Genomic DNA, 14,063 nt, shown 5'->3' on the forward strand with positions numbered 1-14,063 from the left:
TGGTCACCCACCTAACTACTAATCTGCCGGTACGTTGCTTAAATAGGGCTGAGCGAACGGGAAGCCTTGTTTTCAACGTCCTGTGGTCGTATGTGAAAGAAATGCTGTGTTCTACAAAATATAATGTAAGACTGATATGACTGCAGCAGCCATGAAGACGCACCCATCATCTACAGCCAGTAGGGAGGGCGATGAACTTTGCGTATTTCATTGGGTGTTCTCTCTTAAATGACTAAAAGCCATCTAGAAGTATAGATTTCTTCTTTGTATAGCTATGTGTAGCAGCACTAACTGTAAAGAACCCAAGCACCGTTTAAACTTGTCCACTTTGTCCATTACTAGCAGGGGTTTTAAATAACGGGGACCCTAAAACAGTACCTTGACAGACGGCAGATCAGACGGGAGAACTTGCTGTCTCCTTGTCACGGGCAGGGTCCGTAGGCCACCCTAGGCCCCCTCAAAGTCCCTTAGAGTATATAGGCTGAGGAATGCCCTCTCTTCGGCTCCTCAGCGGTTCGATCAATTGTTACCGTCGACCTACTGCTATCTACCTATCGTGCCTGGACATCCAGGCCTTTCTTTATAGACATTCTTTTCCAACCCATCATCAGAACACTTATCAGTATGTTCTGTCCTTCCAGCGTACCCCTATTAAACAGGTCAATATTGACATGTACTCTGATGCCTCATGGGGATCAGATCCAGATAACTTCAAGTCATTTAGTGGCTACGTTATGAAGCTCAATGGCTCTACTGTGTCATGGTCAGCAAAGCGTCAGTCCTGCGTTACAAAGTCCACATGTGAAGCTGAGTACATGGCTTGCTCACATGCTACCGCACATCTGCTTTGGACCAAGAGTGCTATCATGGAGATCTCAACTGCCATTCTGCCATCACCATCCATTTTCTCTGGTCTGAATTCAGACAGTCAATCAGCTATTGCTCTCCTCAAGGGTCATCAGATTAACGCACGCTCAAAGCACATCGGTGTTCACTTCCATTTCGTTCGTGAATGATATCTTGCAGGAGAATTCCAAGTCAAGTATGTCCCATCAGCGTCCAATACTGTAGACATATGTACCAAATCACTACCACGACCAGCCCTGATTGGCTTTGTGAAAGATATAGGTTTAGAGTGAGGATGAATGGTGTGGGATACTATTGACATGCATGAATGGGATCATTGGATACGGAAGAAAGGGGACTGTTGGAGAAGGAGGCTTCTGCCGGTATCCATTACCCAATTGGTATTAGCGTTGTTATTATGTAGCTTGATCCTTCGGGATCTCAATTCCAATACAAATATACCTCACTACTTCAACATCGATGAGAGGTATCTTGTTGTATATCGTACTATCTGGCGGGGAAAGCGCAACCGTGAGCTCAGAGTTGTAGGTCGGTTGAGAAACGGATTGCATCAGCAGTGCATGGTCAAACCGCTGTGTATTCGGAGTATCTGTATTGCTAGTCTTATCTAGAATCACAATCATTGCGTGATCTTCTTGTGTTTGATTCTCACTTACCGTTGCGCTGACATTCCCTACCTAAGTCATCATCCCTGCCCGCTATGCCTTTACTATCGCCACATCGCGTACCTGCTACGATGAACATTTCATTCGATCCAAAGGACAGCATGCGGATTTTCGTTCTTGGCTAATTCGAATATTCTAGCTCCCAAGATGCCCGATCTTAGCAATGCGGCTTCGAGCACACAAGTCTCGTATTGGATCGGGATCGATAGAATCAACACGAATAGGGACATTCAAGCTGGGTTCGATGCTATTAAGGGGTCAGATGGAACCGTCAGTTATACGGCGTTCTATGAATGGTATCCAAATCCCGCGACTTTCATATCCGCCAGCGACTTCACAGCTAGCGCGGGCGACGGTGAGTACTATGATCATGCTACAGGCCGACACCTTCGAATGGTAGCTGAGAATACGACATAGTTGTGTCCATCACAGTCACAGTCATCCAGAGTGGTACTGCCGCGGCGGCCGGCTTCGTCAACAAAAACACCAACAAGTCATATAACACGCCCGTGTTCTACTCTCCGGACGAGGACTCGCAGTTCGTTCGAGTTGTGTGGGTGTGTTCCGCACTTCACATGTATATATCTCCATGCGTGAAGAGGTTTTGGCAAATAGCTCACTTATTCTCCTCCGAGGTGGACTTGAGGGTATCACCTGATAGCTGAAACGAGAGCCGAATCAACGTATATGCAATACTTCCGGCATCCACCTTCACAAATTGGATTCTAGCCGCTTCCATTTTTCCGCTGCGATTACATCCTCTCGAAAGAGCGACATGTTGGTCCTGCTTTCCAGCTTTGGACATGACCAGATTGTTGTTGAGTAAGACTGTGAAGTATACCAAGACAGTAGCTACATGCGTAAATAACATCGCCCGTGATGGAGTCAGCCACGCAGCTCTCACTCACAACAGGCTGTTCAGGAAGAAGACTCTGCTTCCTTCCCTCCCCCGTTCTCGTTGGTAGCAGCCAACTTAGCCAGTCGCTCCTGCTCTACCTTCTTGCCATACTCAGTCAAGACGCCGTCTTTCGAGGTAATCCGGACCGGTCCTCCATGGTTCCTACGCCCATCTCCAGGCGTTCGCTCGATCTTTTCGCGATGCGGTGGGTCATTTTTGTGCGCAGCAGCCCAAGCTAGGACGTCTTCCACAGGTTTGCTTCGTGGATTTGAGGTTGACGAGCTGTCTTGTGGAGAAGATGATGGGTTGTTGTCAGGGACTGGAGAGGCCATTATGATTTGATCGTAGTTGCCGTGGGTTGTGGATGAAGTGCATGACACACACATGCAGACGTTGCTAGCATAGCTTTGGCTCGTGTGTCGTGATGAGATGCCGTTAAGAATTCACTTTGATACCTAAATGACGATGTCAAGAACTCGGCCAGTTGGTCACGTCGTGATGAAGGCGAGCTTTTGCTGCCTCTCTCGAGGTGAGTGGAAGGCCCGTGCACGGCGCCAAACCTGCACCTCATCCTTCAGTAAGCATTCCTGCCATCTCACTCACAAATCGCGTTTGCTCATATCATTAAGTGCAGTTTCAGCTGCAACGAACGTGGAAAAGCATATAATTAGAGGCTTGTTAAGCTTGTGTCTACACATGTCCAGCCTTGATGGCCTGCCGCAGCTCTCTACCCCTCGCAAAGATGACTGAAAGCCACCTACTGCCGGGACATGTTTGGGGCCCAGAACATACTAAAATCGATGTTACGCATTCAGTGTCCCGTATCGATATGTACGAATATGGTGGCCTTACGAAAGCTACTAATATCCGCCTACTACACCTCAATCCAGGGTCTATCAACCCAAACCATCTTCATGGTACCATGTACGAGTACAGTCAGGCAGATGCGCCACAATACGAATGCCTTTCTTACGTTTGGGGCACTGGAGACAAAGCGGCCTCAATACGCATCGGTAAAGATGCGAGGATCATCGCGATCACTGAGTCTCTACACCGCGTCTTGCTCAGTCTTCGGCACGTTTCGAAGGAGAGGGTTCTTTGGGTCGATTAGATTTGTATCAATCAAGATAATGTTTCAGAAAGAAACAGACAAGTGCAACGAATGGGCAGGGTTTATCATCGCGCAGAAAGAGACATTGTATGGCTCGGTGATGACACCGGTGATGGCCAGACAACGATGGTTAAACTGGCCGCAGCTTTGGGATATGTGGACATCTTTCACATTATGCAACCCATATGATAAGCGGTCAGAAGCAGCAAAGACAGCCTGGCTGATGTATGGCCCGAGCGGCGGTTCTACTGCTGAGCGGAGTGGTCTTGATGACATCTTCCGAACAAACCCAGTCTGGAACAGAGTCTGGATTGTACAAGAGGTTCTGCTGGCGAAAGAGGTTGTACTGCGTCGCGGGAACATCGACATCATCCTCGACCAACTGTGGGGTTTTCTTGTAGCAGCGACATCCGTTCTGACATTGGGCCACGACCTGATGGATCCATTGATTGACCTCCAGCAACTTTGCTATAACAGATTCAGGCAGAAGAGAAACAAGCGCTCGCTAGAAGGATTGCTTTTCGATTATTGGGAACTCGAAGCCACAGATCCACGTGACAAGATCTATGCCCTACTGGGAATCGCACGGTACATCGACATTACCGTTGACTATTCAAAGACGATGGCCCAAAATCAGCTGGACACCGCAAAAGCTTTGATGACACAGTCGAGAACCCTCAATCTGCTTTGTTTTGATCGTTGCGTTCTAGAGAGACCACTTGACGGTCTCCCATTGCCTACTTGGATGTTCGATTATCATGGTTTCGCTACACCCGAGGTCTGGACGCTTTCCAACAACGATTTTGACGGATTTGGTTCACTTGTGGGTTCTCTGCTGGTGACGTTCAAACTCAAAGGGGAGAGTCGTTCAATTTCGTTGCGGAGCGCCTTGAAGCATCTGGACTGTTCATCGATACGCTTGGAGATGTGCAGGGATCATTCCATGCCCCTCAATATCAACATGAAGAAGCCGGTTGTCTTTCAGCTGGGACTCATCTACCGAAAAGCATAAAGAAATATCGCATGGATGGCTGGGAATAATAGAAATATAAAATTACTGTTGGCCGTATTATGGATTTGGGCAACACGATGCAAGCGACAACACAAATTGACGTATATTCTGGAGATTATGCCTATACTCTCGAATGTTCCAGTACTTGAGCTCGAGCTGGAAGAATGATATTCAGAAATTACAAGCTGTTCCCTAACCACCCCATCTAAACGCGTGTGTGGATCATACAGGAGATCCTCGTTGCGAAAGAGATCCTGCTGTTGACTGAATCCGGGAGTATTGACCTGGACTGGCTGGATAGCTTGCTTCAAGCTGAATTCGAAGGTCGCTTGGAGGGCTTTAAGGCGATGTTCATCGAAGCTATGTTTAGCCGTCTTGGAACAATGTATAAACATCGGAGGCCTCGGGAGCAAGAAGAAATATCGTTGTTGAAGCTACTTTGCGATTACGAAAAATGGGACGTTTCAGATGCTCGGGACAGGATTTATGCTCTTCTTGGACTGGCCCAAGCGACTGGATTGCTACCTGACTATACGAAACTGCTCAAACAAGTGTTCACAGAAACTGCAAAAGCTGTGGTGATGGAGCAGCAAAATCTCAATTTGATCTGCTTCGACCATGTGACTGATTTTGCGGACACGGCCCCTCGATCAAAAGGGCTACCTTCCTGGGTACTAGATTTCGCAGTCAAGGGGTTTACGTGGGATGATACCTCCCGTTGCATCGACGAGAGGTACAACAACAAAGAATTGTTCTGTGCAGGTGGCGTACAAGAAAGCATTGTGCCATCTTACAGGTCCACTGGGGCGTTTCCAACCGCTTGCGGGAGGTTTGTTGGCACGATAGCTAACCTCAAAACCAGGCAAACGGATCACAGATTCACAGAGGATCTAATCGTACCGGTTTGAGAGGAGCATCCTATTTTTGATTCGATCTTGGAGACTTTAATACATCCGGATAACGAACGTCTCTCAGAGTGGAAAAAAGACTATTACCGTGCGCAATTCGTGGGACGGAAGAATTTTATTCCAGAAAAGACAGCGCAAGAGCTATGGAACTCTGAGGTGTGCGTTTCTTTCAGATCAGAATGCATCGAGACATCGTCTTGCAGTGACGAAAACGCACAAGCTTCTTGTCTCCGTGAATAGCGATGCGAAGGTCGGCGATTAGATCTACGTACTAGCAACGGCCTGCCTGCGTTCCGCTTGTGCTGAGGAGGGTGAGGGATGTCGAAAACTACACATTCCACTCAAAGATCGGCACCGCATACGTATACGGCATCATGAACGGTGAAGCGTGGACGCAAGGAGACAAGCACCCAGAGAAGACATATCGCATTATCTAAGTAGGCAGAGCGCGCTCAAGACTATACTCGAGATTAGAGGAATATAGTTCTAATAACGTCACCTCTTGACATAAAGTCAGGGTTCTTTCTTCTCAAATCACAGATGTGTCAGGAAGAGATCAAGAGCGCCCTTGATTTGGAGGAAGAAAGGATCCTGGCCTTATGCTAGGATCGCTTACCTCGCAAATCTTGTTGGCTCTGAGGGAGAGCAACTCCCACGATTGCGGCTCCTAGCTTCTTCGACGGACTGTTGCGGGCCCCACTTCGTAGGGGAGCTGCTTGCCTTGCACGAGCACTCATGCAAATAACCTGTCATCAAATTTTTATTGAAGGTTGTAGCATTCTGCCAAAACTAGCATGCAATGAGAGGTATATCCAAAACCAAACTCCACTGTTGGATGCTCATCACAACAAAACGCCTTTCCCATGCATATGCAAGACCCGCAACACGCAATGCAATACCCGAGACTACCAATCGCTCGGTCCAAAAGTACTTCCCTTCGGCACCTCTTTGTACGAGCACGCTGTGTAGTCGCAGCCCTGTCCGTCGTCAGCACACCTGCACATTCCAAGAGCTTAAGCTTAGGGGTTTAACATACCTGTTTGTACACCTCGGTACCCCACCACTTGAACCCTTTTATCCACCCTGGGAACACAATTCCGAAGAAGATAACCACCACACCAAACGCAAGACCTGAGTCAAGCGCAGCGCTCAGCATCATATTATACTTCCTCCACCAATTCTTCCTACGATTTCGAATCTCATAGTTGAAGATGTAGCAAACGATCGCCCAAACCGAAAAGTTCAGCCCTGTGGCTGGTGGGATCCAACTCAAACTGCCAAACACGACGGCGAGGTTGACTTTGCGAAGGATTGACTTGCGGTTGTTGCGCGCAAAGTACCACAAGATAATGGGCGAGACGGCGCCGATGAGGAAAGCCCAGACGAGTGGTCGGTAGAGGGCGCCGGGACCGAAGAAGCGCTTGGGTCCTACGACACCCCAAAGGATGCTGCCGTTGAAGTGGACGCGTGCGATGGGGCAGTTGAAGCCGTTGATGGCTTCGGTAGTGCATATACCGGGGATGTAGTTCAGCATCCAATTCAGAACGCCAATTTGGGTGAGGCTGGAGACGATGGTGACGGTGAGCTGGAGTCTGAACAAGAGCCGTGGTGGAATTTTCATGTAATGGCCAAGCTTCAGGTCGGAAGCGAACTTCAGGCCTTGGGTCGAGGAGATATATCCAAAGGTTGTGAAGACCATGTTAGCAACGGGGCGACCAGGGAACACACCACCGCAGATCAGTTGGCAAATGAGGTAGATGCTGCTCTGCTGATTGGTGATGGCCATGACGATGCCGATAGGGATGAACAGGATTGCGCCAATACCGAGAGCCAATAAAAGACCGTACCACGGGAGGTGGATTGGATAGTACTCGACAACGTACATGCCGACAGCTGCCATGGTGACTCCGGTAAGTAGATACCATGTCATTGGCGCGTCTGGATATCTTCGCATCAGTCGATTGTGCACGTCTTCAGCGTCTAGAAGGTCTTCCATGTCAGGCTCAGACGTTGTGCTATTCCTGTGGCGATAAGCGTTAGGGGAGGCGGTGCGTCCGTTACCTTCTGGAAGGTTATTGAGGGGCTCATAATCGGTTGCAGGTGCCTTCCGGATCTCTGCCCACGAACGGCTCCACTGCCTCCAAATGTCTTTGCCATGCCAGAGGGCGGTGTGCGATAGCAGAGCTGTCAAGGCAGCGAATTGAAGCGCGTAGCTGAGCACGTAAGTGATAGGCAGGAACACTCGGCTGTAATTCTTGTATGCCTCTGCATCGAACAGAAAGTCCTCGGTCAAAATTTTGCTGACGTCGTACGGACGACCAGTATTATCCCAGACCGCAGCTGAGAGGATCGGCATGTAGGATGAATACATGACGTTTGCGTAGTCTGCAGTCTGTAAGCACCCGACGTAGAGATGAAGTTCAAGACACGTACACATGATTGGCGCCGCAATCCACATGACAAGGACAAGCCCACCAAGAATGTTGAGGGCAGCCCAGAATGGTGTCACAAGTGGAGATCCAATGTAGGCAATCTGTGCCCAGTCGAACGTTACAGGGAACAAGCCCAAGCCGGACGAAACTCCGAACTACAGCAAACTCAGCGTATGATAGGTCGTCAACTAAGGAAGACTTACAAGGTTGGCAATGATGACATTCTTGGGCGCAAACCAGGTGATGACGCTGAAGTAACTCAGAGCAGGGAAGAGCAATCCAGGCAGGAAGTAGAACGCAACGGAACCAGAAAAGACGCGTGTGAAGAACTTCCGGGGTGAGATAGTCCACCCATCCGCAGGCTTGTTCTCATCCTTATGCAATGCGGTAAACATGGCAGTGGAAACCAACGTGCTTGGCCAGATCATGCCACTCGGTCGTACTAAGTACCGTCTTGTAAGTCCAGCGAGGGAGTATCCAAGGATCTGTGTGGAAAAAATGAGCAAGACCTGATACATGATGCCCAGATCTTGATGGTAGAACTTCACTTGCTCGACGATAACCTGCAGCCAGATTAGCATACAGAACGCGTGTCATGATGCGTTGTACTGACATCTGTAGCAAATGCGAATCCAAAAGACACGTTGCTGCTGACATAAACGCAGCAATGCTCTTTTTCATTCCAGCGGCCTTTTGCAAGATAGAGTCGAAATCGACGGGTCCAAGGTGTGTTAGGTGGTAGAGCGAGGCTGGCTCGGCAGCCATCGACGAAGGTTTCTTCGGGGTCGTCCGGTCGTTTGAAGATTCGGTCCCAAAACAGACCAAGAGGGTGAACAAGCAATAACGCAATAATAGGAGTAAGGCTGACGCTAGGGTATCGTAGGGAGAAAAACAGATTGGTTGAAGAACCGGCAATAGCAAATATCAAGGATAGAATCCACATCCGTGGTGTATCAATGGATAAGGTGGTGTTATCAGTAGCAGCGACGGACGCCCGGACTTGGGCGTAGGGAGAGTTGTCAGATGGGTTGCCTTTCTGATCGTGCAAGTCTTCGCCGTAAGAAACATCATCGTCGTCCTCGTCCTCGTCGATGTCGATATTGGTACTGGATGCTGATGACTTGGTGCTCCCGAGCACAGGTGAAACTCCAGCCATCGAGGGGTCTAATGCGCTGGCGTTGAAACGAGCCTCAAATTGGGCTTCTTGTCCTCCAAGCTCCTCGTTGAGCGTCGTGCTGCTACCACTTTCATCCCTCAGTCTCCGTCTCGATGCGGAATTCGTGAGAATGGGCGAGTTCCGTGCAGATCCATGGTTGCTTCTCAGGGATGTGTTCGACACGGCGTTTGAGAGCCTGCTCTTCGCCTTCTTCTTTCCATGACGTGCGGCGCTGGTCACATGATCCTCGTCAGATTGATCGGGGCTCAACGAGAGTATCGGTAAACCTCCATAGGATCCTGGGAAACATATTCAGTATGCATCTTCAGGGTGCCAGTGTCAACCAAAGGTCGTGGATGCGCACGTCGCCTGAGCGCACTCAAGCGCGGAATTCGAAATGATTCATTAACTTACCTGTGCCCTGCGCTGGGGATGATCGTACCAGCAGCGGTGTGCGCGACATCCTTTTCTTGACAGACGGAGAAGAGTTCTCTGTGGGATGTGCTGAGAGATCGCGCTCGTCATCTGCTGCGGCTGCGGCTATGTTCCTTGCTTTTTGGCGGAAGTCATGTAACTCGTAGCTGCTGCCTGCGGGAGAGGAAGGGCCCGGGTCGTAGCTCGTGTCACGAAGAACAGGCGAAGAAACGACGGGCGGGAACGACGCTTCTTCAGTCATAAATATGCCCAGGTGGGTTCGTAGGCCACAGGGGCGCGTGGCTATTTGCGCCGGTATATCACACGAAACCCTTTTCGTGCGAAGTCGGGGTATCAGACGATCAGATAAAATCGTAATCTTTCGATGATCTGATTAGATAAAGTTTCGGAATGTGAGCTTGTTCTAGAATTAGGCCAATAAAGACTGCATCTCAGGCGGGACGCATTAACGTGGAAAAGCTAGCCGGCCCTCGGAGCGCGAAGCTCGGTTGGCCGTCAAACAAGGTGCGGCACGGGCGGCTGCGCATCATCACCCACGCATTTGCTGGGTCCGTGGACTGCAATGCTCCTCGGGCCTGGTGATGAGAAAAATTCAACTTGCAGTTCGATCAAAATGCTCTAACGTTTGCAAGTACATTTATTGTACACTAGATAATTATGCAAATGGGGCCAGATGTATTGACACAGATCGGTGTGATGTCATGCAGTCGCCAACCCCGCTTATTTTACATCTACATGTCCAGGGATGCCCACATGGCCTTCACGTTGACTGTGACCAGCGGTGAGGCCTGAGACCATGCTAATGGCACCCTCGACATCGTCCTTGTTATACAGAAAGAGCCCTTGCAGTGCTGCTGTGCTCACCGACTCAGCCAACCCCAATTCCTTGACCTTAGCCATGAATCTCTGCTTGGCTTCACCGTTCGCGTCGAACTCGGCGTAGAATCGATCCCATAGCTGCTCGATCTGATGCTCAGTAGCTTCACCGAGTCTTATAGTCATGTCGACGCGTCCAGGTCGCACCAGGGCCTCGTCCAACCTTTCAACGTGGTTAGTCGTGAGAAAGATGATGCGCTCTTCAGCACTAGCAACACCGTCCAGAGCATTGAGTAGTCCAGAAAATGTTACAGACGCGCTAGCAAAGCCATCTGCTCCCGGCGTCTTTCGGTTCATGAAGGCAACGTCCACGTCTTCAAGGAGTACGACAGTCCGCCGTGGCACGTTGGTCAACAGGTGATTCAGGCGGTCATCCGTCAGACCTCGCTCACTGACGTTCAGAATGGCAATGTTAAAATCCAAATGCCCTGCCACAGCTTGAATGAACGAGCTCTTGCCTGTTCCCGGAGGACCATAGAGCAGATAGCCTCTCCTGTATGGTATGCCGCGGTCGAGGTACCATGCGCGCGAGGAGATGAAAGCCTCCATATCCTCAACGATCCTCTCTTTTACACCTGCCTCCAACACCACTGAGTCCAACGGACGCTTGCGCTTTGGTTGTCCAAATGGCTGCCAACTAGTGCCCATGGAGTTGTAGATGACCGTCTTACCCTCTTGCGACTGCTGGTAAAGTTGGTGTGCTTCAGCGAAGATATCCTCGAACACGCCGCGGTGGCTGTACAAAGTCGTGAGGCTGATCGTTTCGAAGGGTGTACCGTCTCGCATATCGAAGGCATCGCGTGTACGTTGTCTATCGACAAGTAGGAATGCGTTCTTGTAGCGCATGAAGTGCCGGCCAGGGCCAGGAACGAAGGAGAAGTGCGCAGCGAGCGCTGGGCCATCCTGGGGCGCCGAGGTTCGAACCTGGAGATGGTGCATACGAGGATCGATGCGGTTGAGCAATTTCGTGAGCAGGCCACTTGGCGCAGCTGATGCGCCTGTCGAGCGCTGGGCGCCGGTCAATTGCGCCCTATGATACGTGGTCATCCATTGAAGGAGCCAAGGGTAGGCATCGTCGTGGCGTGTGATCTCGAGATCGATGAGCATTCGTCGTCGTAGGAACGCGGTGCCATGTTGAAGTCCTTTCTGTCCTGTTCGCGCTGCGACTCCTAACGCTGCGAGTCCGAAGCCCTGTGGCTATTGTGAGCACACTCCATCTCGGCGGGCCAGGAAAGGGATCGATCGTACGGCAGTAAAGAACGGATTGTCGGTGAACTGTGAATATAGCGAGCCGGCATTGTCGCCGCCGCTCGTGGTGAGTTGCTTCAACAGCTGCGATTTCGGGTCATTGGAGTCCATGAGCTTGAGATGCACGCCACAAAAACTTTGGGAAAGCGCGGATTGCACTAGGCCCGGAAGGAACAGCTGTGCGCCAAGTATTGTTTGGGTAGGTTGCACGTCAAGTGCTTCATTCGTGTCAAGACTTGCACAGAAAATTTAGGCATTACATTTCAACCTCAGGTGATTGTGGTGCGAAGAGGGTAGTTGTTGTGAACATTTGTGTTGAGTGCTTCCGTTTGGACAGAGGTCAAACGGTCCCTCGTCGCGTCGCGTCTTCTCAGCAAAAGTGGGGCGGCTGCGGCTGCGCCCAAGCTCCTTCCCCCAGAATGATATCAACCAAACGGTCAGCCAAGACTAGCCCTGGAGCCTTCTCCATGCCATCTCTTTCTCCTCTCACGAACCTTGCAAAAGGCACCTTCAGCCTTCTGCTTCTTTTCAACCTATCCAACATGGCCACCGTCACTATAGGTAGGGCCTACTTCGATGCTCTTCTCCGAAGGTGAGTATATCATCTATGCAAAGCTGAAACCAAAGCCTTGCGTATTTGCTAACAACACAACAACAGAGCCCAATTTGTGAGTCGACTGTTCGCTAGGCAACCGCTTCTTCAACATACTGAACAATGCCAGCACACTTCTGGGCATGAGTTCGAGCTTGCTCCTGATCTGTTCAGCAATGTCACTATCTCAAAGGAGGAGCATGACTATCTAGTAGGTCCCTCTTCTCGGGTTCACACACACTCAAGTGCTGCTTTGTCCAATACCCGGCTTTTTTTTTTCGCTCTCAAGCACATCTCCTAGCAAAGTCACTGACGAACTACAGCAACAATGCTGTCGAGACTACAGTACGTTTATTAGGATGCTGCCGCGAGTGGCTCGGCTCACGTGCTCGATACTGACCAGCTCTAGCTCTGCTCAAGAGCGCCCTGTTCCGTGGAGGTCTGACCATGGACACTCTGAATACACTGCTAGCTGGTGAAAGCGAGGCTGCCAACGACGATACTTCACAATACGAGTACAGCTCGGAGAAGACTTTCGTGAAACCTAGGACGGTCCCCGTCACCATGAGAGCGCCCCACGGCAACGACAGCCCGCCAACCCCAGACGACACTGAGATTGGCAGTGACCGTCTCGATCTACCTCAACGTCGCCCTTTGCACCGAGCCTACAGCAACGATCAGACTGAGTCCTGCGTGGACAACTATTCGGAGGTAGACGAGGAGGACCACAGGCAAGAGCGTGCATATCGCGAACGCATCCCAGTTCATGACCAGCGCACCATCCTCATCACCAACCTTGCGGATCGTACTACCCACAAGGATATCGCTGATGTGATTCGTGGAGGACGACTGCTCGATATCTTTCTCCGCAACGACCGTTCTGCTACTGTATCTTTTGTTGAAGGTGCAGCGGACTTTTTGGCATACGTCAAGCGCAACGACATCTACCTACACGCTAAGCGTGTATGTCCTTTTGTTCGAAGCACACATGTGTATAAGGCTAATTTGATTGTAGCTCGAGTTCCGTTGGGCCGATCGTCAATTCCACGTACCACATCACATCTCCAACAAGATCGCAGGTGGAGCGTCAAGGAATCTTATCGTGAGCGGTGTGGCTGGTAGGGTCACTGAGGAGCAGATCCGAGATCAACTCGACCATATCCACAATCTCGTTGTTGTCGATATTCACTTTCTCAACGGAGACGCATACATATCGACCAACTCGATCCACAACGCGCTATTCGCCAGGACATGTATGATGTCTCGCACGATCTACAAGGGTACGCGAATCGACTGGGCACCAGACGAGTGCGCAGCTCCGTTGCCTCAACCTAGCATGAGAACCCGTCTGCCAGTGATGCGTGTTCCATCGATTCCTCTCTCAATGACAAACACTTATGCGCTCCTCGACACCGGCTCCGACATCGACTCAGACGCGCAAACTGAATCCTACATATCCAATGGCATCCGCCTCGATCGCAACGACTGGGCCAAGGCTGCTGTAGCTTGAACATACTATGCTCGTGCTGGCTTAAATGCCACTAGTCGACAGTTCGTAACTACTGCCGGCCCCCAGGGCGAGAGCAGTCCGGCGAACACACTGCGCTGGCTCCTTGTAGGTTCGAGAGCCACCCTGCCCTCACAAAGTCTGTATTCCCGCCCGGTCAGCAACTTACAATCGGTGGTTGTAGTTCCTTTCACCCGCTGTACGGTGCACTTGGGGTTGTTGTTTCCTAATGTTTGTATGGCGTTTCCAGGAGCATCGATATTGTCAGTACCTAGATACCCGCTTTCTTTCGAGCCTTTCTTACCTAAAATAATTCAATCGATCGACTCTAGCTTTGGCATGATAGCGCACTGTAT

General features: G+C 50.4%; 4 protein-coding genes across 4 annotated transcripts; 2 read left to right on the top strand and 2 right to left on the bottom strand.

The window, feature by feature from the left end:
- The first annotated feature begins 3,050 nt into the window (after positions 1 to 3,050).
- Positions 3,051 to 4,033, top strand: BU25DRAFT_406995 (uncharacterized protein). Its single transcript, XM_033705422.1, has one exon. The coding sequence runs from the start codon at positions 3,173 to 3,175 to the stop codon at positions 3,539 to 3,541; it is 369 nt and encodes a 122-aa protein (XP_033566658.1). The 5' UTR covers positions 3,051 to 3,172; the 3' UTR covers positions 3,542 to 4,033.
- Positions 4,034 to 6,289: 2,256 nt separating this feature from the next.
- On the bottom strand, positions 6,290 to 9,542 carry BU25DRAFT_406996 (OPT-domain-containing protein). The gene is made up of 6 exons (XM_033705423.1): positions 9,464 to 9,542; positions 8,507 to 9,348; positions 8,097 to 8,456; positions 7,895 to 8,048; positions 6,498 to 7,846; positions 6,290 to 6,438 (listed from the first exon to the last, which is right to left on the bottom strand). Exons 1-6 carry the CDS (start codon positions 9,510 to 9,512, stop codon positions 6,367 to 6,369), a joined length of 2,826 nt encoding a protein of 941 aa, XP_033566659.1. The 5' UTR covers positions 9,513 to 9,542; the 3' UTR covers positions 6,290 to 6,366.
- A 607-nt stretch (positions 9,543 to 10,149) lies between these two features.
- On the bottom strand, positions 10,150 to 11,703 carry BU25DRAFT_359510 (26S protease regulatory subunit 8). The gene is made up of 2 exons (XM_033703641.1): positions 11,609 to 11,703; positions 10,150 to 11,551 (listed from the first exon to the last, which is right to left on the bottom strand). The coding sequence occupies exon 2, from the start codon at positions 11,465 to 11,467 to the stop codon at positions 10,205 to 10,207; it is 1,263 nt and encodes a 420-aa protein (XP_033566660.1). The 5' UTR covers positions 11,468 to 11,551; positions 11,609 to 11,703; the 3' UTR covers positions 10,150 to 10,204.
- A 447-nt stretch (positions 11,704 to 12,150) lies between these two features.
- BU25DRAFT_454789 (uncharacterized protein) lies at positions 12,151 to 13,710 on the top strand (the record flags this gene model as incomplete). Its single annotated transcript, XM_033709892.1, has 6 exons — positions 12,151 to 12,200; positions 12,267 to 12,276; positions 12,331 to 12,411; positions 12,524 to 12,545; positions 12,610 to 13,163; positions 13,216 to 13,710. 6 exons carry the CDS (start codon positions 12,151 to 12,153, stop codon positions 13,708 to 13,710), a joined length of 1,212 nt encoding a protein of 403 aa, XP_033566661.1.
- Between the last annotated feature and the right edge of the window lie 353 nt (positions 13,711 to 14,063).

Source organism: Macroventuria anomochaeta, assembly GCF_010093625.1.
Source record: "Macroventuria anomochaeta strain CBS 525.71 unplaced genomic scaffold BU25scaffold_3, whole genome shotgun sequence".
In the NCBI taxonomy this organism is placed as follows: domain Eukaryota; kingdom Fungi; phylum Ascomycota; class Dothideomycetes; order Pleosporales; family Didymellaceae; genus Macroventuria; species Macroventuria anomochaeta.